Below are 24,071 nucleotides of genomic sequence, written 5' to 3'. Positions count from 1 at the left end.
CCAAGTCCACGATTATTGCCATCTTTGTGACCTATGAAAATTGAAATGGAAATTCTCTTTTGTTGTCTTCTTTTTTCTCCTAAAACAAAAAAAAACGACTTAAATTGACATCTTAAGATATTTTCAATAAACTTTTAAAAATTCCACTCAGTTTACAGTGCGTTTATTTTTTGAGTGTATATTGTAGCAAAGTCATCAGCATCATCATCATTGCCATTGCCGGCTTTCTCAACAAGTAGTATTAACATAATCAAGACAGATTGAAGAGACTTTTACGAATTCATTTTTATTTCTGAAGGCAGGAAACGACTTGTGTTTGCATGCAAATGCAAAATGGTAAATGAAGAATTCATTGGGTGTGGCTATGTAAATCGACTTGAATTTCATGCACAAATACACAGTTTTCCAAATGAAAAGAATATTTTAAAGTGGTTAATTGTTACATAACAAAAATGAAAAATAATACAGTAACTGTATAAAAATCTATGCTCGTCAACATTTTTGTATGGAACATTGCTTGTTAAAATCAAACCAAGTTCCCTCCAACTAAGCATTTTTAACATTCTATTCTTTAATTAACAATTTAAAGTTGTGATCATGTCACACTTTTCCTCCAACAGTTAATTAGATATTTCTCAGTATTTTTTTTTTCTTTCTTTCAATGGGAAATGAGAAACTTTTCCATTTCCACGTTTTCGCAGAGAAAGTTATTGTGTGCAACATTTTTATCACGAATTCAATTGATGACATTTTTGCAAAAGTTTCATATCATACTAAATTATCAACACTTACTACTTTTCCACGTGTCAAGTTGAATAGTTTTGCATTCAAATGATAACATAATTATATTTTGTTTTGTATTGAATTATGCAGTATTGAAAATAATGTGATTAATAAGTTTAATTAAAGTTGCTGTTCTTGTAGGCGGTTTCCATGTAAATGTTGCAAAAATGTGTGGTTTTTTGTAAAAAGAAGTAATTAATAGTATAGAAATGCAGAAAAAGCTCCAAGTGTTGCACAGAACATAGATAAAGTGGGGTAAACACAATCAGTTTTGACTGTCGATTTTTTGGAAATATCGATTGCTGTCACACTGTGTTCTAATGACTGGCAAAAATGAACGGCCATACCGATATTTGAGCAAAAATTGACAGTCAAAACTGATGGTGTGTACCCTGCTCAAAGGTAACACAAACGATGCGATTAAAGGATTCAAACATTCCTTAAAAAAACTACATTGGCCAAACCAAAAACTTATTAAAACATGTTAAAAATCCACTACGACCTGAAGATTACGTGTTTCTGGAAAATATTTAAATTTTTTGAATTTATTTTTTTTTTTGTGGGAATGATGAGCAAGTAATACTAATCAATTGGCCTTAAGAAGCCGCCGGATAAGAATTCAAGATTTCGGATAAGAAGATCAATCACTTGGTAATTTAGCGGCGCAATCGAATGACCGAAAATTTTGCTTAGTTGATAATAAAAGAAAACATCGTAATAAGAGTAACGACTCTGGAATCCCAAAAAATGTTACGTTCCCTCAAAATAAGTCAATGGCGAAAACAGTCAATGCAGCCGGATGGGCACGATTATCCAAAGAATCAACATTAAAGCAAAAAAGAAGCAAAATTTTTCGCAAATGTGCTATTTGAAACACGTCTATCATCGTTTTACTTTTTTTACAGCAGGTAGACCTCGCGGTTCAATTTACGACAGTATAAATTTTGGAGTAGGTCAAGTTCGATGATGGGCTATATCGGCCCACGTTTCGGTGTAGCTCCCATATAACGGTACCACCCGATTTTCGGTATGTTGAGGATTTTAGCTATAATGTTTAACCGATCTAGCTATTATTTGCAATTTGGGGTTCTTAGTGGTCACAACACTTCTCTAATAAGAAATTGTCGTATACATAGGTCCATGTATTGGTATAGCTCCCATATAACGGTACCTCCCAATATAGGTCTTTTGAGTGATTTGGTTACATTTTGGACTGAACAACCCATAATTTTACGTTTGAGGTTCCCTGCAGTCCCGAAAATTGTCAACAGAGGTACATGTTTTGGTATAGCGCTCATATAACGGTCCATTCCGAGTTAAGGTATTTTGAGGATTTTAGGAGGAAATAGTTGACTTCATAAGTTGGAAAAATATCCGGTCGCGGCGGTGCAGGAAAACAAGCTTAACAACAACGGCGGTGCAGGAAAACAAGCTTAACAACAACTGCAGCTTACAGCGTTGTGATGATTACAACGTACTGAGGAAGGTTCGCACCAGAAGTGGAGCTTGGGGATTAGCTTTCCTACTGCACCAGTCTGTTAAATACAGACCTATCTCGCTTGAGCCTGACTCTAATGTTCCGTACATGAAATATGGCAGAATCGCGATAATTCGTATCTCCATAAATCGAAATTCTCGATAAATCGGATAAGCTGTCGGTCCCTTGAAGCTATTTCCTTAAATTTTATCCTCGCTTAATCGAAAACCTCGATAATTCGTAAAAAATTACCGGTCCCTTTGATTACGACTTATCGGGATTCTTCTGTATATGCGGGTAGCAGCCAGGTATGGAACTGCCGGAGTTGCTGAACGTATAAATCCCGCCGATAATTCATGGGAAAGCTCATTGGCCGAGTTCCAGAAAGTTAACCCATCTGACCAATCCTTCTGATGTTCGGGTAGCAGAAGGGCGTACCGAGACACTATCGCTGAGCGTGATGAGCTCCGTCGTGCCAATCCCAATGAACCCAAAGCCAATGTGCTGGCACTGGAAGTTAACAGGTTGATCGGTGAGCATAAACGGAACAAGTGGTTAAATCATCTGAAGAGTTGCAACATTGGAGCCAGAATAGGTGAATTGCGGGCAACGGTTAAGTCACTCTCGAAACCTGGAAAGAAGGAAGATAGGACCTCAGTCATGTTTGACGAAGTTATCCTGACTAATCCGAAGAGTTCTTAATCGACAATTTGTCGAGCAAGCCAAGAGTGACTGGACTAAAAGAAGAGTACTACGTCGCATTAGCACGGTGCTCTTGAACAAAATTTAAATGGAAAGTGCTTACACCTGGAAAGTTTTTGCGGATTCTGAAACTACATTGATGAGAAAAATTAAAAAACAACAAATCGAAAGAGCGAAACAGGGATTTCCCAAGGTGGGGTGATATCACCGGAACTGTTTAACCTCTACCTCTACTGTATTCCGCCCCTCCAAACGGTATTGGGAATGTATGCGGAAGATTTTATGATCTTGGCGTCAGGTACTTTCCGTAATGTCATTTGTGAAAGGCTGAACTCCTGTTTGACTGATCTTACCACCCTTTGCCACGCGAAGAATATTCAAATATCCGCCACTAATTCCACCACCACCGCGTTAACCACATAGAGGGCAGAGGTGAGAACAGAGTTTAATGTCATGGTCTATGATAGCAGAATTCCGACCACAAATTACCCCAAAATTTTAGGGGTCACATCGGCCGTGAATGCCACAGACAAGCTGAAATGCAGGAATAACGTGCTAAAGTCCCTAGCCGGCTGCAATTGGGGTGCAGATACAGAAACCTTGTTGACCACGTATAACGCGCCACTTTGGTACGCGAATGTAAGTTCAATGCGATGGAAAGATATTCAAACTTTCCAGAATGCTGCCTTGAGAACTGCAACAGGGTGTCACTACATGTCTCCAGTGTAAGATCTACATAAGGAGGCAAAGATTCTTCCAGCACAGCAACACAATGTCAAGCTTTCGTTGCAGTACTTGCTCGGGTGTTACCGGCCCTCACGGGTTACGATATGGTGGATAGGCCCCACCCACTCAGGCAGATCAAAATCCTCCCTAGACCCCAAGCATATGAAGCAGGTTTGAATAGCATTCATACGGACGCAGTCGCACATGCCATAAGCAACTATTTTTTGAATGCGGTCCTCGGAATACATTCCCCATCAATTTCAGCTGAGGTGCGAGCGTCAGCTGCCATGAAGAATCTGAGTATTTTTGGCACAGCTACGGGATGGTACTGCAGTCTGCATTCCTATAGTGCAAGAATCGATGACACCGTGCAGAAACATCTGTCCATCGTGCGGCACAGGTCCGTACGACACTCTGCACCTTTTCAACTGCCCTGCCAAACCTACTCAACTAACTCCAGTAACTTTGTGGCTATAACCATTCAAAGCAGCCACATTTCAACAAGCCTATCAAGCAGGTTTAAATAGCATTCACACGAATGAAGTCGCAGATGAATGCGGTCCTCGGAGAACATTCCCCATCTATCGCAGCTGAGGAGTGTCAGCTGCCACGACAAACCAGAGTCGTTTTAACTCTATCGCGAGCATTTGTTTACATTTCTATTGATTGACGACACCGTGAATAACATCTGCCCAGCATGCCGCAAAGGCCCGCACACCACGCTGCACCTTTTCAACGGCTCCGCCAAAATCCAGTGGATCAGTGTTGACCTCCCATCGAAGCAGCTCCCTTGTGAAATTGGAGATTGACCCACAGCCAAAGTAAGCTGAGCAATGACCATACAAACAAATAATAAATAAAATACTGTTACAAAAACCAACTCCACATTGGGTGAAACGGACAGGGGGTCTCTTTAATCACCGTATCAGAGTGCTAAAAGCATAATAAGACATTTAATATCAGTAGTGCTATTCTCTTAGAACTTAGATTGTCTAAATTAATTAAATTTTGGATGAAAAGTTCAAATAAAAGTTTACAACACTGTTGCTGTCGGTAGAACTTTACGACTTCTTTCTTTTGGTCGCTAACTTACCGAGTAATATCGTTACTTACCGAATTTATAAGCAATTTATTTTTACCGATTTTAGTCGGTAACTCAGAAAATGTGTTTGAGAATCACACAACAGGTTACAAATCAGAAATATGTTCAAAATAAATTCTTTTCCTTATTTATTTAAAGAAGTAAAATAAAATATTATTACATAAAAAATAAATCAACAACTAGGTATATAAAAATAATAAAAAATACATATAAATAAGACTATGCAACACGTTGTCTCAAACCCAACTGCATACCATTTTCGGAACGTATAACAACCGTTACAATAGGTCGAATTTCCTCGCCAAGTGGTAATAATTCATATTTGTGGATAAGTTTGATCAGAGTAATTTTCATGACATACATGGCAAATTTCTGGCCAATGCAGTTACGGGGACCGGCACTAAAAGCACTTGCACCAAGATTATTGCGGCCATCGCAATCCTCATGGCGTTCAGGTATAAACTTGTTGGGATTTTCAAAACGTTCAGGGTTCCTCAATGTGCCCATCAATGAGAGGATTAATTCTGTTCCTGCTGGCACGACACCATCTCCAAACTTTGAGTGTTCTGCAGAAAGGGAAAGGAATTTAAGTTTACTGTTTAACATCAAAACACGTCCCCACTTACTGTATTTAAAATCGTCTTTAATGGAACGACCAATAATTGGTACCGATGGAAACATTCGTAGACCCTCCTTTATAACACACTCTAAATATTTCAACTCATTTAAATTCATCAGCGTAAATGGTACATTCAATTCCTTTTCACCATATGCCTCACGTATTTCGGCTAAAAGTTTATTCTGTACCCTTTCATCTCTGGCCAAAAGGTGTAGCATAAAACTCAATGCTGAGGCGGTGGTATCGTGACCCTCAAACATAAATGTATCAACTTCTTCGCGTATATCTTCGTCCGTCAATGGTTGACCCTGCACGGTGGATTGCAACAGAACATCCAGCAGACCACAACGTTTTTTCGAACCAATATCATTTGTATCCAAGGGATTTTCGGCATCAAATTTCAATTGTTTCTCCAAAAATGTCCGCCTCTCTTCAATAACATTCTTGGTGAAATTGTGTAAAATTGAAATTAGTTGATTTTGTCGAATTTTCTTAAATGGATGTAAGATGGTAAAGACCAGTTCACTGTTCAAATGCAAACGTAAAGTGCGCCAGCTCATCAAATCTGTCATTCTGAAAATAAAAAAAGCATTAAAAGAATTAAAATTTAAACAAGCAAGAAAACTTTTAATACCCTCCACCATAAAATATTTACCGCTGGGAATCCTAATTACCAATTACAGAAAATTTGGGCCGAAAATTTAGTTTAAAACAAGTAAAAAAGCGTTAAGTTCGGCCGGGCCGAACTTTTCATACCCTCCACCATAAAATATTCTGAACTAAAATGGAATAATTAGTTTTCATTCTTGTCCCCAACTTTAAGTGTGTACATTAAAATGTCAGATAATGTACATAAAATGCTTTATAAGGGAGGCCATTTTTTATGGTGCCTATATCTATATCTAACATATGTTGACAATTTTTGGTGGGCTAGAAATTGGGAGGTACTGTTATATAGGGGTTATAATAAAACATGGACCTATTTTGACAGTTTTTGATGGGAGCCTTAAATTCCAAATAACTCCCAATTCGGTTAAAAATTGTAGCTAGAATCCTCAAAATACCGAAAATCGGTACATAACGTGGGAACTTCAAATGTCATTAACAGCTAGTTCGGAGGTATGTGGGCTATACGAAAATATGAACTTAAATGAACAATTTTTGTTGCAGAATTTTTGTTGGCTTTTAAATTTCAAATTACGGAAAGTTCGTCCAAAAATAAAGCTAAGGTACGGAAAATCGGGAGGTTTGTTTTGGGGCTATACCAAAACATGGACCTACGTTCGGTTAAAAATTTTAAGTAAAATATTGGGGCTATGTTGAAAATTGTTGATGCAGATATGTGGTGAAAATTGGGAAGTACCGTTATATGGGAGCTATATCCGAACATGGACCTATGTTGACAATTGTTGATGGAGAGGTGTTGTGACCACTAAGAACTTCAAATGTCAAATTACTGCTAGTTCGGTTTAATATTGTAGGTAAAATTATCAAATTACTGGAAATCGGGAGGTACTTTTATATGGGGGCTTTATCAATACATCGACCTTTCTTGACAATTTTTGGTGGAGAGGTGTGGTGACCACTAAGAATTTCAAATGACAAATGTTCAAATTACAGATAATTCAATTAAAACTTGTAAACATGGACCTATGTTCATAATTTTTTCGAATTAAAGTTTTTTGGTCACTGAGAACCAAATTATATCTAATTCGGTCTAGAAATGTGACTTAAATGGGATGGGGGCTATTCCAAAATATGGACCTATGTCCACTAGTTATATAAGTTTATTGACATTTAAGAACCCTAAATGTCAATTTATAGCTAAATCGTTCTGAAAATGTAGCTAAAAAGTTCAAAATGCCGTAAATCGGGGGTACCGTTATATGGGGGCTATACCAAAACGTGGACCTATGTCCACAACTTTTGTTGTATAAGTTTATTGATATTTAAGAACCCTAAATGTCAAATTATAGCTAAATCGGTCTGAAAATGTAGCTAAAAACGTCAAAATACCGTAAATCGGGGTAACCGTTATATGGGGGCTATACCAAAACGTGGACCTATGTCCACAAGTTTTGTTATATAAGTTTATTGACATTTAAGAACCCTAAATGTCAAATTATAGCTACATCAGTCTGAAAATATAGCTAAAAACGTCAAAATACCGTAAATCGGGGGGTACCGTTATATGTGGGCTATACCAAAACGTGGACCGATATAGCCCATCATCGAACTTGACCTGCCTGCAAACAAAAGACGCATTTTCCAAAAATGTCAGACAATTTTTGTGTAGAGGTGTGGTGACCACTAAGAACTTCAAATGTCAAATGTTCAAATTACAGCTAATTCGGTTAAAACTTGTAGGTAAAAATCTCAAAATACCGAAAATCGGGAGGTACCGTTATATGGGGCTATACCAAAACATGTACTTATGTTCATAATTTTTTCGAATATAAGTTTTTTGGTCACTTAGAACCCTAAATATCAAATTATAACTAATTCGGTCTAGAAATGTGACTTAAAACTTCAAAATGCCTGAAATCGGGCGGTAACGTTATATGGGGCTATCCCAAAACATTGACCTATGTCCACTAGTTATATAAGTTTATTGACATTTAAGAACCCTAAATGTCAATTTATAGCTAAATCGTTCTGAAAATGTAGCTAAAAAGTTCAAAATGCCGTAAATCGGGGGTACCGTTATATGGGGGCTATACCAAAACGTGAACCTCTGTCAAAAACTTTTGTTATATAAGTTTATTGACACTTAAGAGCCCTAAATGTCAAATTATAGCTAAATCGGTCTGAAAATGTAGCTAAAAACGTCAAAATACCGTAAATCGGGGGTACCGTTATATGGGGGCTATACCAAAACGTGAACCTATGTCCACAATTAACGCTGCAAAATTTTTTTGTTCACTGGCAACCAAAATTGCAGCCAATGAAAAAGTAGATAATAACTTCAAAATACCTGAAGACGGACGTTATGGTTATATGGGGGGATTCCAAAATGAAGGAAATTTTAGCTAAAAACTTCAATATCCCTGATATCGGATAGCACCGACATGTGGGGGCTATTGCAAACATATGTTCACAACTTTTCGCGGAGAAATGTTTAACCACTATGAATCCATAATGCCTAATTACAGCTAATTCGATCTGCTACTGTAAAATATCCAAAATCGGGAGATGGCGTTATACGAGGCTAAACCAAAGCATGGCCCTACACTGAAAAAATATTTCAAGAATTTTTACATATTTTCATTCGTGATGTAGTTTTTTCATACTGTTCAGGTACCTTATATCAGATACATGTCCAGTTTCTTATATCCATCCGAATGCAAAATCATGAGATGAGATGCAAAATCACTTTCCTATTTTTCCCTACTTTGCTCTCATATTTCCTCTCTTGTTTGGTTAATGCTCTCAATATTGTTCTCTTTTCCTTTTGAATGGTCTCGTCGTCTCACCAACGCATTGACTATTTATCAACAAACCACAACACAACCTCCATCATCATCTCACCATCACATTGAGACTATAGCTTTGTTCCAGAACGAAAAAGTTTTTAACATTTTTGCGACTTTTACACCTTTTATACGAAAAACCGTTCCCGTACACAAAAAAGTAGTAAAATGGCGCTCTCTTTAAAAACTTTTTACTCGACAAATTTGAGCGTTTAAAAAAAGTAACATGGTTGCCGGCGTCTGATTGGCTGATACGCCGACTTTGACATTTGTTTCACTTCTTTTGACATATTTTCCATTCCCGAACTATTTCAAAAAACCTTTGGGTGAGAAAACATTTTTTACAGTTCTCTCTTTTACGAGTTTTACTATTAAAAAGTACGGGAACCAAGCTTATATCAACAAACCACAACACACATACACCTCAACTACCACTGTTGGTGTGCTCCGTACAGCTTCCTAGTAATAGGAGTCCAAAGGCGAACATTTGGTGCCTACATTTTCTAAAAAAAATCTATTTTTTGGCTTTAAAATTTACAACTGTCGTACAGGTACTCCTGAACCTCGCGTGATTTTATTTTTGAAATAATGTTCCAACAATAAACTTTTGTCTTTTGTTGTTGCTGCAATATGCAAGTTAAAAACCCAATCTATAAAATTTTGGGTCACATTTTTCTGGACATTGTCTAGATGCTGTAGAGATTTTAAATTTATTATTATTATTTTTTTTTTTTTTTGAGAGTTATATGGACTCTGAGTTAGAATATATTAAATTTACTCTAAGAGTTTTTTATTATTTGTTGATTTTCCGCGAAAATAAAAACAAATTTAGAAATATTTTAACATCGGCGGAGAGATATAACATTCTGTTAACGATTTATAGATATATTTTCTTATTAAAACCCAAAGGGAATTTTTAAATATTTTTTTCTATAAAGGAAACAAAACCCCCTAAAACTTTTGGGTGCAGCATCCAATTTTGTGAACGCGAAGATATTTGAAACAACAATTTTTTTCTTAACCTAAGTACCAAAAATCGCGGATGTGCTCGCAAAAAAAATTAATTTTTTTTTCAATGGTATTGAAAAGGAAATTTGAAATTTACCATACGAGTATATAGTGCTGATAGACTCAACATGTATGTACATATGGTTCGTATTGTTCTGCTATGCTCACAAGTTATCGTCTTGTGCAGTGAAAATCATTAGAAGAAACGGTAAATTACAATAATAACAAGTAAAAAAGCATTAAGTTCGGCCGGGCCGAACTTTCATACCCTCCACCATAAAATATTCATTCCTTTCCCCAACTTTAAGTGAGTACGTTAAAATGTCAGATAATGTACATAAAATGCTTCATTCGGGAGGCCCTTTTTTATGGTGCCTATATCTAACTGTTGACAATTTTTGGTGGGCTAGAAATTGGTAGGTACTGTTATATAGGGGTTATAATAAAACATGGGTCTATGTTGAGAGTTTTTGATGGGAGCCTTTAATGTCAAATAACTCCTAATTCGGTTAAAAAATTTAGCTAGAATCCTCAAAATATCGAAAATCGGTACATAACGTGGGAACTTCAAATGTCATTAACAGCTAGTTCGGAGGTGTCTGGGCCATACGAAAATATGAACTTAAATGAACAATTTTTGTTGCAGAAATTTTGTTGACTTTTAAATTTCAAATTACAGAAAGTTCGTCCAAAAATAAAGCTAAGGTACGGAAAATCGGGAGGTTTGTTTTGGGGCTATTAAAAAACATGGACCTACGTTCGGTTAAACATTTTAAGTAAAATCCTCAAAGTACCGAAAATCGGGAAGTATCGTTATATTGGGGCTATGTTGAAAATTTTTGACGCAGATGCGTGGTGATCACTACAACCTTCAAATGTCAAATTACAGTTAGTTCTGTTAAAAATTGTAGCTAAAATGGCCAAATTACTGAAAATTGGGAGGTACCGTTACATGGGAGCTATATCCGAACATGGACCTATGTTGAAAATTTTTGATGGAGAGGCGTGGTGACCTCTAAGAACTTCAAATGTCAAATTACTGCTAGTTCGGTTTAATATTGTAGCTAAAATCATCAAATTACTGAAAATCGGGAGGTACCGTTATATGGGGGCTTTCTTGAAAATTTTTGGTGGAGAGGTGTGGTGACTACTAAGAATTTCAAATGCCAAATGTTCAAATTACAGATAATTCGGTTAAAACTTGTTGGTAAAATTCTCAAAATACCTGAAATCGGGCGGTAACGTTATATGGGGGCTATTCCAAAACATGGACCTATGGCCACTAGTTATATAAGTTTATTGACATTTAAGAACCCTAAATGTCAATTGATAGCTAAATCGGTCTGAAAATGTAGGGAAAAACGTCAAAATGTCGTAAATCGGGGGTACCGTTATATGGGGGCTATACCAACACGTGGACCTAGGTCCACAACTTTTGTTATATAAGTTTAGTTACACTTAAGAACCCTAAATGTCAAATTATAGCTATATTGGTCTGAAAATGTAGCTAAAAATGTCAAAATACCGTAAATCGGGGGGTACCGTTAAATGGGGGCTATACCAAAACTTGGACCTATGTCCACTAGTTTTGTCACATAAGTTTATTGACATTTAAGAACTTCAAATGTCAAATTATAGCTTCATCGGTCTGAAAATGTAGCTACAAACGTCAAAATACCGCAAATCGGGGGGTACCGTTATATGGGGGCTATACCAAAACTTGGACCTATGTCCACAACTTTTGTTATATAAGTTTATTGACATTTAAGAACCCTAAATGTCAAATTATAGCTACATCGGTCTGAAAATGTAGCTAAACACGTCAAAACACCGCAAATCGGGGGGTACCGTTATATGGGGGCTATACCAAAACGTGGACCTATGTCCACAACTTTTGTTATATAAGTTTATTGACATTCAAGAACCCTAAATGTCAAATTATAGCTACATCGGTCTGAAAATGTAGCTAAAAACGTCAAAATACCGCAAATCGGGGGTACCGTTATATGGGGGCTATACCAAAACGTGAACCTATGTCCACAACTTTTGTTATATAAGTTTATTGATATTTAAGAACCCTAAATTTCAAATTATAGCTAAATCGGTCTAAAAATGTAGCTAAAAACTTCAAAATACCGCAAATCGGGGGGTACCGTTATATGGGGGCTATACCAAAACGTGGACCTAAATCCACAAGTTTTGTTATATATGTTTATTGACACTTAAGAACCCTAAATGTCAAATTATAGCCAAATCGGTCTGAAAATGTAGCTAAAAACGTCAAAATACCGTAATTCGGGGGGTACCGTTATATGGGGGCTATACCAAAACGTGGACCGATATAGCCCATCATCGAACTTGACCTGCCTGCAAACAAAAGACGCATTTTCCCAAAATTTCAGCGTCCTATCTCCATTTTTGTGGATGCTAGAGTGATTACCACAGACGGACGGACGGACGTGCTCAGATCGACTTAGAATTTTACCCTGATCAAGAATATATATACTTTATAGGGTCGCAAATGAGTATTTCAATGCGTTACAAACGGAAAAACAAACTTAATATACCCTCCATACTATGGTGGAGGGTATAATAATTAATAAAAAGCAGCAAAATCTGTCTCAGCTTTGATTGGTGGTGTGTGGTGGTGTGGTTGTTAGTCCATAAAAACAAAAAAAACTCGCTAAAATTTTTTATTTAATTAATTAATTCTCTTTCGAGTTGAGCTTTTATGACCTAAGAGATACATTGAAAAATTATCACGGGTGGTTAAACCGATCTTCAGGCGTATTAGGATGTTGCTTTTGTGGCAGACAAAGGCAAATCTTGGTAACTAGTATATGTATCGCACTTCATTAGATAAATGCATATGCGAAATTATGTCAGCTAATTGAAACTCCAAACTTTTCCTATAGTCCTGCTTGGTAATCCCATTTTTCAATTTTCATTTCAAATACTATGGTAAGTTTTATTCCTACGTCATTACTAATTGTTCTTCTATATCAGAAGATTTTTGATCATCAATTATTGTCTACTAGAATTTTGACAAGTTGATGTTATTTTTTTCAAACTCTCGGAAAAATCAGTATTTTTTTTTTTTTTTTTTTGCTTTATGAAAGGCGTTCATGAATTGCAGAAATTTGAACCTTGGCAAGAGTTCATAAAGTCTATTCCTGATATGCAGTAATAATGCAGTAATTATTATACCCTCCATATGGTGGAGGGTATAAATAAATTTGTCATTCCGTTTGTAACACATCGAAATATTCGTCGGAGACCCTATATAAAGTATATACGAGTATATTATTGATCAGCATAAAATTCTATGTCGATCTGTCCGTCCGTCCGTCTTCTGTCTGTTGAAATCAAGATACAGCTCGCAATTTTAAAGATAGAGAGTCAATGCTTGCTACAGAAGTTTTTGTTACTTGCAGGATGGTTGGTATTGAAAATGGGATATATCGGTCCACGTTTTGATATAGCCCCCATAGAACGGTACCTCCCGATTTTCGGTATTTTTAAGGTTTTAGCTTCATTATCCTACCAAAATGGCTGACATTTGGTATTTAGTTATCGTTGGGTGTATAAAACTTTCCACCTGAAATTTGTTGGTATAGGTTCACGCCTTCATATAGCCCCCATAGAACGGTACCTCCCGATATTCGGTATTTTGAAGGTTTTAGCTTCATTATCCCATCAAAATGGTTGAAATTTGGTAATTAGTCTACGTTGAGGATATAAAACGTTCACCTAAAATTTGTTGGCATAGGTCCACGCCTTAATATAGTCTCCATAGAACGGTACCTCCCGATATTCGGTATTTTGAAGGTTTTAGCTTCATTATCCCATCAAAATGGTTGAAATTTGGTAATTAGTCTACGTTGAGGATATAAAACGTTCACCTAAAATTTGTTGGCATAGGTCCACGCCTTAATATAGTCTCCATAGAACGGTACCTCCCGATATTCGGTATTTTGAAGGTTTTAGCTTCATTATCCCACCAAAATGGCTGAAATTTGGTATTTAGTTATCGTTGGGTGTATAGAACTTTCCACCTGAAATTTTTTGGTGTAGGTTCACGCCTTCATATAGCCCCCATAGAACGGTACCTCCCGATATTCGTTATTTTAAAGGTTTTAGCTTCATTATCCCACCAACATGGTTGAAATTTGTTAATTAGTCTTCGTTGAGGATATAAAACGTTCCACCTGAAATTTTTTGGTGTAGGTTCACGCCTTCATATAGCCCCCATAGAACGGTACCTCCCGATATTCGGTTTTTTGAAGGTTTTAGCTTCATTATCCCACCAACATGGTTGAAATTTGTTAATTAGTCTTCGTTGAGGATATAAAACGTTCCACCTGAAATTTGTTGGTATAGGTCCACGCCTTTATACAACCCCATTTCCGTCTGAAATTCGTTGGTATAGGTGCACGTTTCGATATAGCCTCCTAGAAGAATACCTCCTGATTTTCGTAATTCTGAAGGTTGTAACGTCAATATCCCACAGAAATGACTGAAATTGATATTTTGTCTTCTTCATAAACGAAAGGAAACTAATTGTTTCATTTTACTTCAATACAACTCGTGGTGGAGGGTATAACAAGTTCGGCCAGGCCGAACTTAACCCCGTTCTTACTTGTTTTTTGTTCTGTGTATGTTGAACATTTTTAGTGAAAAAATTTTGTGACCACTGGGAATCTCAAAGCCAAATTACACACAGTTCGATCAAAATATTTTAGTAAAATTCTCAAAATGCAGAAAGTCGGGCGATACCGTTATAAGTAGCTAAAAATCTCCAAATACCGAAAGTTGGGAGATACCGTTGTATGATGCTTATGCCAAAACATGGACCAATGTTGTTGTTGTAACAGTATATTTATTATATATGTATGTATATATACAGTTACAGTTTTCCTGCTTAATCTGGCTCTGGTTCTGTCTCCAGTTGTAGAAATGTGGTTGCTTTGATGGGTTGTAGCAACAAAGCTACTGGAGTTAGTTGAGTATGTTTGGCAGGGCAGTTGAAAAGGTGCAGTGCGTCGTGCGGGCCTGTTCCGCTTGCTGGGCACATGTTCTGCACGGTGTCATCGATCCTTGCCCTATAGGAATGCAGACCAGCAGCACCATCCCGTAGTTGAGCCAAAACTACTCTAATTTGTCATGGCAGCTGACGCTCGCACCTCAGCTGCGATAGATGTTGTTTATGTCATCTGCGACTACATCTGTGTGAACCTGCTTGTTAGGCTTGTTGATCTAGGGTTCTCTCTTGTAACGTTGCATCTATCTTTCTAGATCATGACATGCCTGGGTAGGGAAGTCCTAACCACCATATGGTGATTGGGATGGCTCTCACTGTACCGATCATGTACTGCAACGAAAGCATGTCATTGTGTTGCTGTACAGGAACAATATTTGCCTTCTCTCTCCTGTTACTGTTCTCACGTCGGCATTCTGACAGATTTGAATATTTTTCCATCGCGTTGCACTAATTCACACACTCTCGCCGCAAAGTTTGCCACAGAGAGACAGACCTATCGCGTTATATGTGTTCAACAATATATCCTTATCTGCACCCCAAGTGCTTCCGACTAGGGACTTAAAGACCATGTTCCTACATCTCGGCTTGTCGCATATAGCTTGGGTGTTCCCGGATGACGTAAACATGCTGTCGATTGTGACCCCTAGAATCGTGAGGTAGCTGGTGGTAGGAATTCTGCTCCCATCGACTATGCCATTTAACTCAGTACTCACCTCGGCCGTCCATGTGGTTAACAGAATGACCGTAGATTTAGCGTCGGATATTTACATATTCCTCGCTTGGAAAAAGGTGGACAGACTAGTCAAATAGGAGTTCAGCCTTTGACAAGTGACATCAGGGAAGTTAGCTGACGTCATGATCGAACAATCATAATCATACCTTACGATCTCCATGCCGTCTAGAGAGGATGGAATACAGAACAGGGAACTCCCTCTACGGGACTGGAATTCACTCTACTGGGCTGGAATTATTGTTCCTCAATTCCAAGTACGACTGGCGTCCGGAGGGTAGTCTGTTCGATGTCCTCAAACAGCGTGGAGTGATTGACAGTATCAAATGCTTTTGACAAGTCAAGCGCCACCATTCTATCACTCGGCTTGCTCTGCTTGAGTCTAATACTAATACGTGTGGACTAATATGTGTGGAGATGGTGTGCAGCGTTGTTGTCGTGCTGCGCTGCTTACGGAACCCATGCTGATGATCGGCAACTGAATAGCTTTTTCTAACGCGGGGGAGGGTAAAAGCCTTAAAGGACTTTGCTACGGGTGACATAAGTGAAATCGGTCTGTATGATTCACCTTCGCTGGTATCCTTGCCTGGCTTCAGTAGCGGGACCACCCTGCCCATTTTCCAGATTTTGGGAACGATGTGGGTGACTAGTGAGAGGTTGAGAACTTTAGTGAGATACTCGACACTCGGCACATCCGGCTGTCTCCGCATTGCTATTGAGATTCCATCATGGTTCAATGGTAAATTGTAGTGCTTCATGCTCGGCATGAGCCTTAAAGGACTTTGCTACGGGTGACATAAGTGAAATCGGTCTGTATGATTCACCTTCGCTGGTATCCTTGCCTGGCTTCAGTAGCGGGACCACCCTGCCCATTTTCCAGATTTTGGGAACGATGTGGGTGACTAGTGAGAGGTTGAGAACTTTAGTGAGATACTCGACACTCGGCACATCCGGCTGTCTCCGCATTGCTATTGAGATTCCATCATGGTTCAATGGTAAATTGTAGTGCTTCATGCTCGGCATGACGATATCTTCTCTTTACCCTGTCACTTCCTGGGTGCTCGGCAAACTTTCGATAACAATTAATTGCTCACATCTTTGCATCAGCCAACGTAACGGCGCCAAACGTGACTAAGGCTCTATCTTCCTTCTTTCCAGTGTTCGAGAGTGACATTTATTGCGGCTCCTATGTTGTAACACTTCCGATGATTTAACCACTAGTTCTGCTTATGCTCACCGACCAACCTGGTGTTGACTCATTGGTCCTAGATGGAGTCACAATTTTGTCCTGATCAAGAACATATATACTTTATACGGTTGCAAATGAATCTTTCAATGCGTTACAAGCGGAAAAACAAACTTTATACTATAGCGGATTGTATAAAAATTAACGCATAACAAAATTTGAATGCATTTTCAGGGTAGAGACCAAGTTTTTTTTTACGAAAATCGTCAACTAAATTTGGAAAATCATCAAAAAGCGTTCTAAATTAAGTTTTTGCCGTTTAACATCTTTTTTTGCTTTCATGGCATCTTTTGCATTGGTTCAAACGAAGTCGTGAAAGATCCGATCTTTTCATTAGCATTTGAACAAATGCAAAGGAAGTCGTGAAAGATCCGATCTTTTCATCAGCATTTGAACACATTCCATCGATCCAATGGAGATGAATTTTGTTATAAATACATTGGTTTAATTATTTACAATAGGCTTGATGTTGTCGGAGACTCGAAATCACAACCAACGTTGTTAAAACTCTCGTCGTAATGATAATGTCATTGCAAAGGGTTGGTGAAAATGACATGCCAAAGCATTGACTTGCTTTGGAACCAAAAATGAATAGCATCTTTTGGGGTCCACGCTCATATAAAATTCATCGATGAAGATGCTAAAGAGATGACATGCCAGATCACTTTCACCCATAATTAAATGGCATCTTTGGCATCGAACATTTTGCTGGGATGTTATTGAGACTCTCCCGATCTATATCTGGTAGATATATTAGGATATATAAGGTATGGACCAAATCGGTCACTCCCATCAAGAGTTATCGTGCGCACAATTTTTGAGCTTTTGTGGGGGAGGTACCTGAAGGAGTGGACCGATATGGCTTATCTTCGAACTTAAACTAAGTATGCACAAAATATTACGAAGCCCACATTTTGGACCGAATCGGCAGATCCGTTCGAAAGTTATCTTGCCCTCCAACCACTACACACGGTGTCATAGGGGTTCTATGCTGGTAGAAATTTTACGATGTGCAAAGTATGGACGAAATCGGTTAATTCCTTCAAGAGTTATCGTGCGCAAAATTTTCCGAATATAACCCAACCGATATAACCCATCTTCGAACTTAAACTAAGTTTGGACAAAATATTACGAAAGCCAAATTTTGGACCGAATCGGTTGATCCGTTCGAGAGTTATCGTGCGCTCCAGCCAGCCAGACAGACAGACGGACGGTCAGGGCTAAATCAACTCCAAATTGTCTGAAACACATTTCGTCAAAACATACTTAGGGTCTAAAATAGGGCTGCTCATACAACTACAAACATATTTTGTTATTGTGTTGGTTTTGAAACACAAACATTTTGTCTGATTTAATAATATTTACGAAAAACAATTCGTATAAATACATTCTACAATTACACGGTTAATTATCATACACATTCATTATTTTCAAGAGAATCAAGTTTCGTTTATTCTCCAGTGGCTACACACGAATTTATAATTCAAATATGATGTTTTGTTCGAGTAATGTTGGTTTGTTGGGTTGCACATAGGTTTCAACCAGGAAATTTTTGGCCAAAACCCTATTTTAGAAGTTGCAAAATTTTAATTTGTTTTTGCGCAGAATAATAAAAAACACATCAAGTCAACCGAAAATAATTAGTTTTTGTAAATACCGTTAGTTTCCGTTGATTGGCGCAGTACCAAAGGTGATACTTTTTTATGTAAAAATAAAACAGACTTTGTGCTGTGAAATATACAATTTGTGTTGTCGCTGCATAAATGTACAGAAGTGAGACCAAAGTTATTATGAATCGGGAAGCTGTTTGTGAGTACTTTCATAATATTTACAAAAAGAACGAAGTAATTTGTAAAATTAGTGTAATAAAAGCAATGTTTTTATATATATTGAAAATTATTTTTTACAAATATTTTTTAAATATATTTAAACTTTTAAAAAAATGTCCAAAATTGTCTACCTCCAAATCGAATTGGAAGCTAGCAGGGGGTCTGTACTAATAAATTCAGAAGTGAAATCTTGCTCAAATTTGCCACAGTTAAAATAAAGTGGATTTTTCTATTTTAAGATGGGAGATTTTTTTTGTAAATACCTGTTGTGACTGTGTATGTTGTATCCAATTGAAATAGAACGGTAATATCCACATCTATCAACCGATTTCCCTTAAAATTCATATTTAAGGGTTTCAGATTGTAGAAAACAAGTATGTATAATTTTTTTTGAAAATAGCTCCATTTTTTGTCTTAGCCCCCACCTAAAAGTACCGTCCGGTTTTAGATATTTTGTGGATTTTAGCGACATTTTATGACAGATTCGGCTGAAATTTGGTATTTTGACCTCTTGGAAGATACGAATACTTCGTACCAAAAAATTTTTAACATAGGTCAATGTTTTGGTTTAGACCCCACACAACGGGACCACCCTGTTCAACAAATTTTGGCACTTTTTGGTCATTTTGGTCGATAAAACGTAAGAATTGCTGTTTGTACACATTTATTATAAATAATAATTAATTTCAATACAAAATGGACGTTGAAATAATTTTGGCCAGAAAATTTGGATTTGGGACCATTGTGGGTTGTCTTGTGTAATGGAAAAAATGTGTGTAGGGTATAAAAAGTATTATTATACGACTACAACGAGTGATTTAATCATAGAAAATAATTCATTTTCCTTACTATTCGATAATCCGGACAATTTGATAATTCAAGCACCACAGAAACCTGTTGTGTCCGGATTATCGAGATTATACTGTATAGATGGGCGCAATATCCAAATCTGAATCGATTCTTACCAAAATAAATAGGGATCGCCCTAGGGCCAATTGGTCAATAAACGTGACCTGTACTTTGTTTTCAAAAATACATGGCCAGGGCGAGCCTAAAGGCCTTGCTGTCTTTAGCAATATTGTAGCCCTAAACTAGTAGAACTTATCTTTTGAAAAACCCACATACGAAAAACTCCATCTAGGGCATCAAAATCTATAAAATATAGAAAATTTTACATAATTGCTGAAATTCTGGTCAGTATCGGCTAAACTATTGGGAGTTGAACCAACTAACCTTTTGCAAAAATCTTCCAAATAAAGTTCTCAACAATTCTTTAGAACATTCTGAAACTCTAAAATGCTTACTTCATGTTGTTTCAGCGGTATTTTGCATCATATCTTTTACAACACGTATTTCAAATACAGCTCACACCAACAGTTTATTCTCGCATTTCGGATTTCACTACATTATTGACATTTTTATTAAATCGTCGTTGAAAAATGTACTTAAAACAACGGCATAGAGGCTTTTTAGAACATGTTCAGAAGAGTTTTGTATTAAATTCCAGGGAATATTTTTCCAAAAGGAAATATTCAGAACAAATTAACGGTTTTGGAGATACGGTGCGAAATGTATAAAAATTGTAGAATTTTTGCATATATTTTGAAATTTGAGGCAATAAGTGTAGTTTTTCGAGTACATTATTTCTCCAAATATTTTATTCTTGTCCTTATCTACAAATTTGCTTCAGAGGTCAGAAGAAGATTCGCATTGGTTTCAGAGATATAGCCCCGAACTCCTTTAAACAACTCAATATTTAACCATGTTTAGATTGGGGCCATAAAATCCGAGCTGGATCTGACACAACAAAACCCAACTAGGGCTTCTTGTCCTTTGGGTTTGTACTTTCAAAAAATCCTCAGTTCGAATTGTTTGCACAAGATCACCTTAAAAATGTTGCACAGTGTAATTCAAGCACCACTGAAACAATCTGATAAGAAATCTACATTTAAAGACAATAAACTTAATAACTTTTAGAAGATTTTCCAAATTTAATTGACAATTTTCGTCAAAAAAGCGATTGCATATTTTTTGCATACTTTGAATATATTTTGCATATTTTGTGCATATCCGAATATCCAAAATCCGATATCTACTGATCAATACTATTTTTGATACTTGCTAAAAAAGTTATAACCTTATTGGGACCATAACTAATTTTTGAGTACAAAAAAGTCATTCTGTATTATTTAGGGAATGAGTTGAATAAAGAACCGTTTTTCCAGCTTGCTTTTGAGTACAGATTTGGGTACAAAAATCGGTTGCGCTGTTAACATAGACTAATGAACGTATAGACTACAAATGTTTCTCAGCTCTTCTCTCCCAAAATGTTAAAACAAGAGATGTCGCACACAGTGAAAGCTACTTACGATGTTATTATTGACCAAAAACGGTGTTTTAGTTAATTTGATTTGTAGAGCACATGCTGATGTCCAAAAATTTACAAAAACAACCGTCAAATTGTAGAAAAACGAATAAATGTTTTCGAAGTTGAGTCTTTTTACTAGCCCCAGTTAGCTGTGAGTCAGTCGACTAACCCCAACATCACTTTGTGTGACATCTGTTAGGAACAGAAAATGAAAGCTTTTGGTGTCTATACGTTCATTAGTCTATGCTATTAAATTTTATTTCATTTTATCAAAATGAAACATGAAGTTTTACGATTTGTTTACACATAAATTCGAAATTAAAATTCAGATTGTTTTAGGGTTTGAGTGTTTTTAACTGAAACTTATTTTCATCACGAATAAAATTAATGATGATTCCTGATAAATTTGCAAATTCAAAATGAAATAAAACAAGTAAGTACGTATCAGTCAGCTGTGCTGACGGAGAAATACCCTCAGCCACTGACCAAGAAAAAAACAACAAAACCAAATCACACACAATAATTATGCCGTATATAAAATATATATCACGAGTTTGCTCTAAAATCTGTAGGTACCCTGACGTGGGCTTATACCAAATCATTGACATATACCAAACATTTTTGGCAACAAAACTTCCTTATAAAGGACTCAAAATATTAAATTATGTTAAAATAAGTTGAAAGAAAATTTTGAAAAAGTTTAAGAGTTATCTTGCACAATATCCGACAGGGTTTTGAAGCTTTTGGGCCATTATCTTGGGAAGTATTGACTTATTCCGGAACAAAATGTACCATTGTAAATGAGGCCGCTCCAACAATCTACTGAAAAAGAGTCAAAACGATGCGAGAGTAGCTCCTAAACTTCACTATTCTATATTTCAATCACATACTGGACTTGATAAAATAATACGATGCTCAAAGCCTGCATCAATCAAAAACTCCCTGCGAGGATTGTCTTGCGGAATTGCCATTTTGGTTGGTGCCGTCAGGGTTTCAAGAAGCTTTTAGGCCAATATCTCAGGAAGTATGGACTTACTCCGGCAAAAAATTGTACCGTCGTAAAGCGAGCCACAAAAAAATTTACTGAAAAAAATTTCAAAACGATCCGTGAGGAGCTCCTAAACTTGACTTTATCCGAATTTTGTGTGGGAGCTACTCGAAGGAGTGGACCAATACAATCCATATTTCAACCTGATACATGACTGGATGAAATAATACGATGCGCAAAGCCTGCATCAATCAAAAACTCCCTGCGAGGATTATCTTGCGGCTTTGCCATTTTGGTTGGTGCCGTCAGGGTTTCTTGGAGCTTTTAGGTCAATATCTCAGGAAGTATGGACTTCCGCAAGAAAAAAAATTGTACCGTCATAAAGGGAGCCGCAAGGAAAACTTACTGAAAAAAAATTGGAAACCCATCCGAGAGGAGCCCTTAAATTTCACCTTATCCGAATTTTGTGTGGGAGGTACCTGAAGGAGTGGACAGATATAGTTCATATTCGAACCAGATCTATATATGGAAGAAATAATACGATGTGCAAAGTTTTGACCAAATCGATTACTCCCTTCGAGAGTTATCGTTCAGACCATTTTACAGAAAAATTTTGAACTTTTGTGGGGGAGGTACCAGAAGGAGTGGACCGATATGGCCCATCTTCGAACTTGAACTAAGTTTGGACAAAATATTACGATACCCAAACTTTGGTTCGAATCGGTTGAACTGCTCGAGAGGTATCGTGCGCACAAGCCAGACAGACAGACATTTTTCTATTAAAGTGTATATACGCCTCTAGCCTAAAGTCTGAGGGTATAAATATCAATATTTTAACTGTTGGCCACCGAGATACAATAATATCAGCATGCCAAGCACAAAGAAACTTCGCCAGCACCAAATCAGCAAAATGCTAATCAATTGTTTAGGTATTTGGGCTGAACTCATTTATATACAAAATCATCCCTGCCACATCCTGGATGTTTTGTGGGCATTATGTATGTAATAATATAACTGTTCCACAAACATCCCAGATGGGACAAGGGAGACTTCTCACATATGTATGTAGCCCTTTTACTAAAATCACTTTCCAATTGTTTATTTCATACTTACTCTTTTACAGCCGATGTATAATCCATTGTCTTATTGGTCTGGGCATTGACCCTGGTGCCCATCGCTGTTTCGGCAATAATATCCAATGTGTACAAACTGATGTATTGATAGATATCAAAAGCGGTTTTACCATCAGCCTTCTCAGCCAAACAATTCAACAGCACCGAAGATTGACGATCAAATACCTCCAGAAATTGTTCCAAAATTTTAAAATGAAATGTTGGTGTAATAATTTTCCGCCTTGAATGCCATTTCTTGCCATCACTCAGCAACAGTCCGAGACCCAGCCAATCTTTGAGGACATTATAAATTGGCACTTTTGTAATGTGAACATTACTGGAGAAGATTTGTTCATTGAATTCAACATCAGAACTCACGACGAGTAGACGATTAAAGGCCCATATTTTAAAAAGCCGACCATATTTTTCAAACAATACTTCACCTTTTTCGAAGATGTCTGAAAGAAAAATAGCACTTGTCTTTACTCGCTGCTTTCTAATAGTTTTGCCAATTCTCTTACTTTGTGGATTCATTTCGGCCAGCAGTGATACACAACCCAGAAGGGGCACTGCCGGCGGACCTCTTATATTTTGCACAGCTTCTCGCATTTTCCTTTTTGAGGCATAACTTTGATATGCCCAAAAAGCAAATGTTAACAAACACCCCAAATAAATTAATAATGACATCGCACCGTACCGTCCGTCTTAACTAAACTTCTTTTCTGCTCAACGTTTAACGATATTCTATTTGATTTGAAACATTCTAACTTCGTTCTAACATTCTTCAGTTTGTAATATTCTAATTTGACGATTTTATGAATCAACACATAAAACTAGTTTCGCGTGAATTTAAATTCGCTTTTGTTTTAA

The 24,071-nt window shown here is 37.1% G+C and overlaps 1 protein-coding gene across 1 annotated transcript; it reads right to left on the bottom strand.

The window, feature by feature from the left end:
- Window positions 1–5,009: 5,009 nt before the first annotated feature.
- On the bottom strand, window positions 5,010–23,810 carry LOC141390172 (cytochrome P450 4d8-like). Its single transcript, XM_073962870.1, has 4 exons — window positions 23,723–23,810; window positions 23,203–23,659; window positions 5,417–5,982; window positions 5,010–5,356 (listed from the first exon to the last, which is right to left on the bottom strand). Exons 1-4 carry the CDS (start codon window positions 23,808–23,810, stop codon window positions 5,010–5,012), a joined length of 1,458 nt encoding a protein of 485 aa, XP_073818971.1.
- Between the last annotated feature and the right edge of the window lie 261 nt (window positions 23,811–24,071).

Source organism: Musca autumnalis, unplaced genomic scaffold (assembly GCF_047663935.1).
Source record: "Musca autumnalis isolate F117 unplaced genomic scaffold, ASM4766393v1 scaffold_1, whole genome shotgun sequence".
In the NCBI taxonomy this organism is placed as follows: domain Eukaryota; kingdom Metazoa; phylum Arthropoda; class Insecta; order Diptera; family Muscidae; genus Musca; species Musca autumnalis.
Note: the sequence above shows the minus strand (reverse complement) of the source record. Positions and strands in the feature narration are given on the sequence as shown.

What these genes read in the sequence shown, in the direction of transcription:
- LOC141390172 (XM_073962870.1), bottom strand. Translation starts at nt 23,810, where the DNA reads ATGCGAGAAGCTGTGCAAAATATAAGAGGTCCGCCGGCAGTGCCCCTT. An exon ending in GGCCGAAATGAATCCACAAA is followed by an intron (nt 23,660 to 23,722) that starts GTAAGAGAATTG and finishes TTTTTCTTTCAG; the next exon opens with ACATCTTCGAAAAAGGTGAA. An exon ending in TATACATCGGCTGTAAAAGA is followed by an intron (nt 5,983 to 23,202) that starts GTAAGTATGAAA and finishes TTTTATTTTCAG; the next exon opens with AATGACAGATTTGATGAGCT.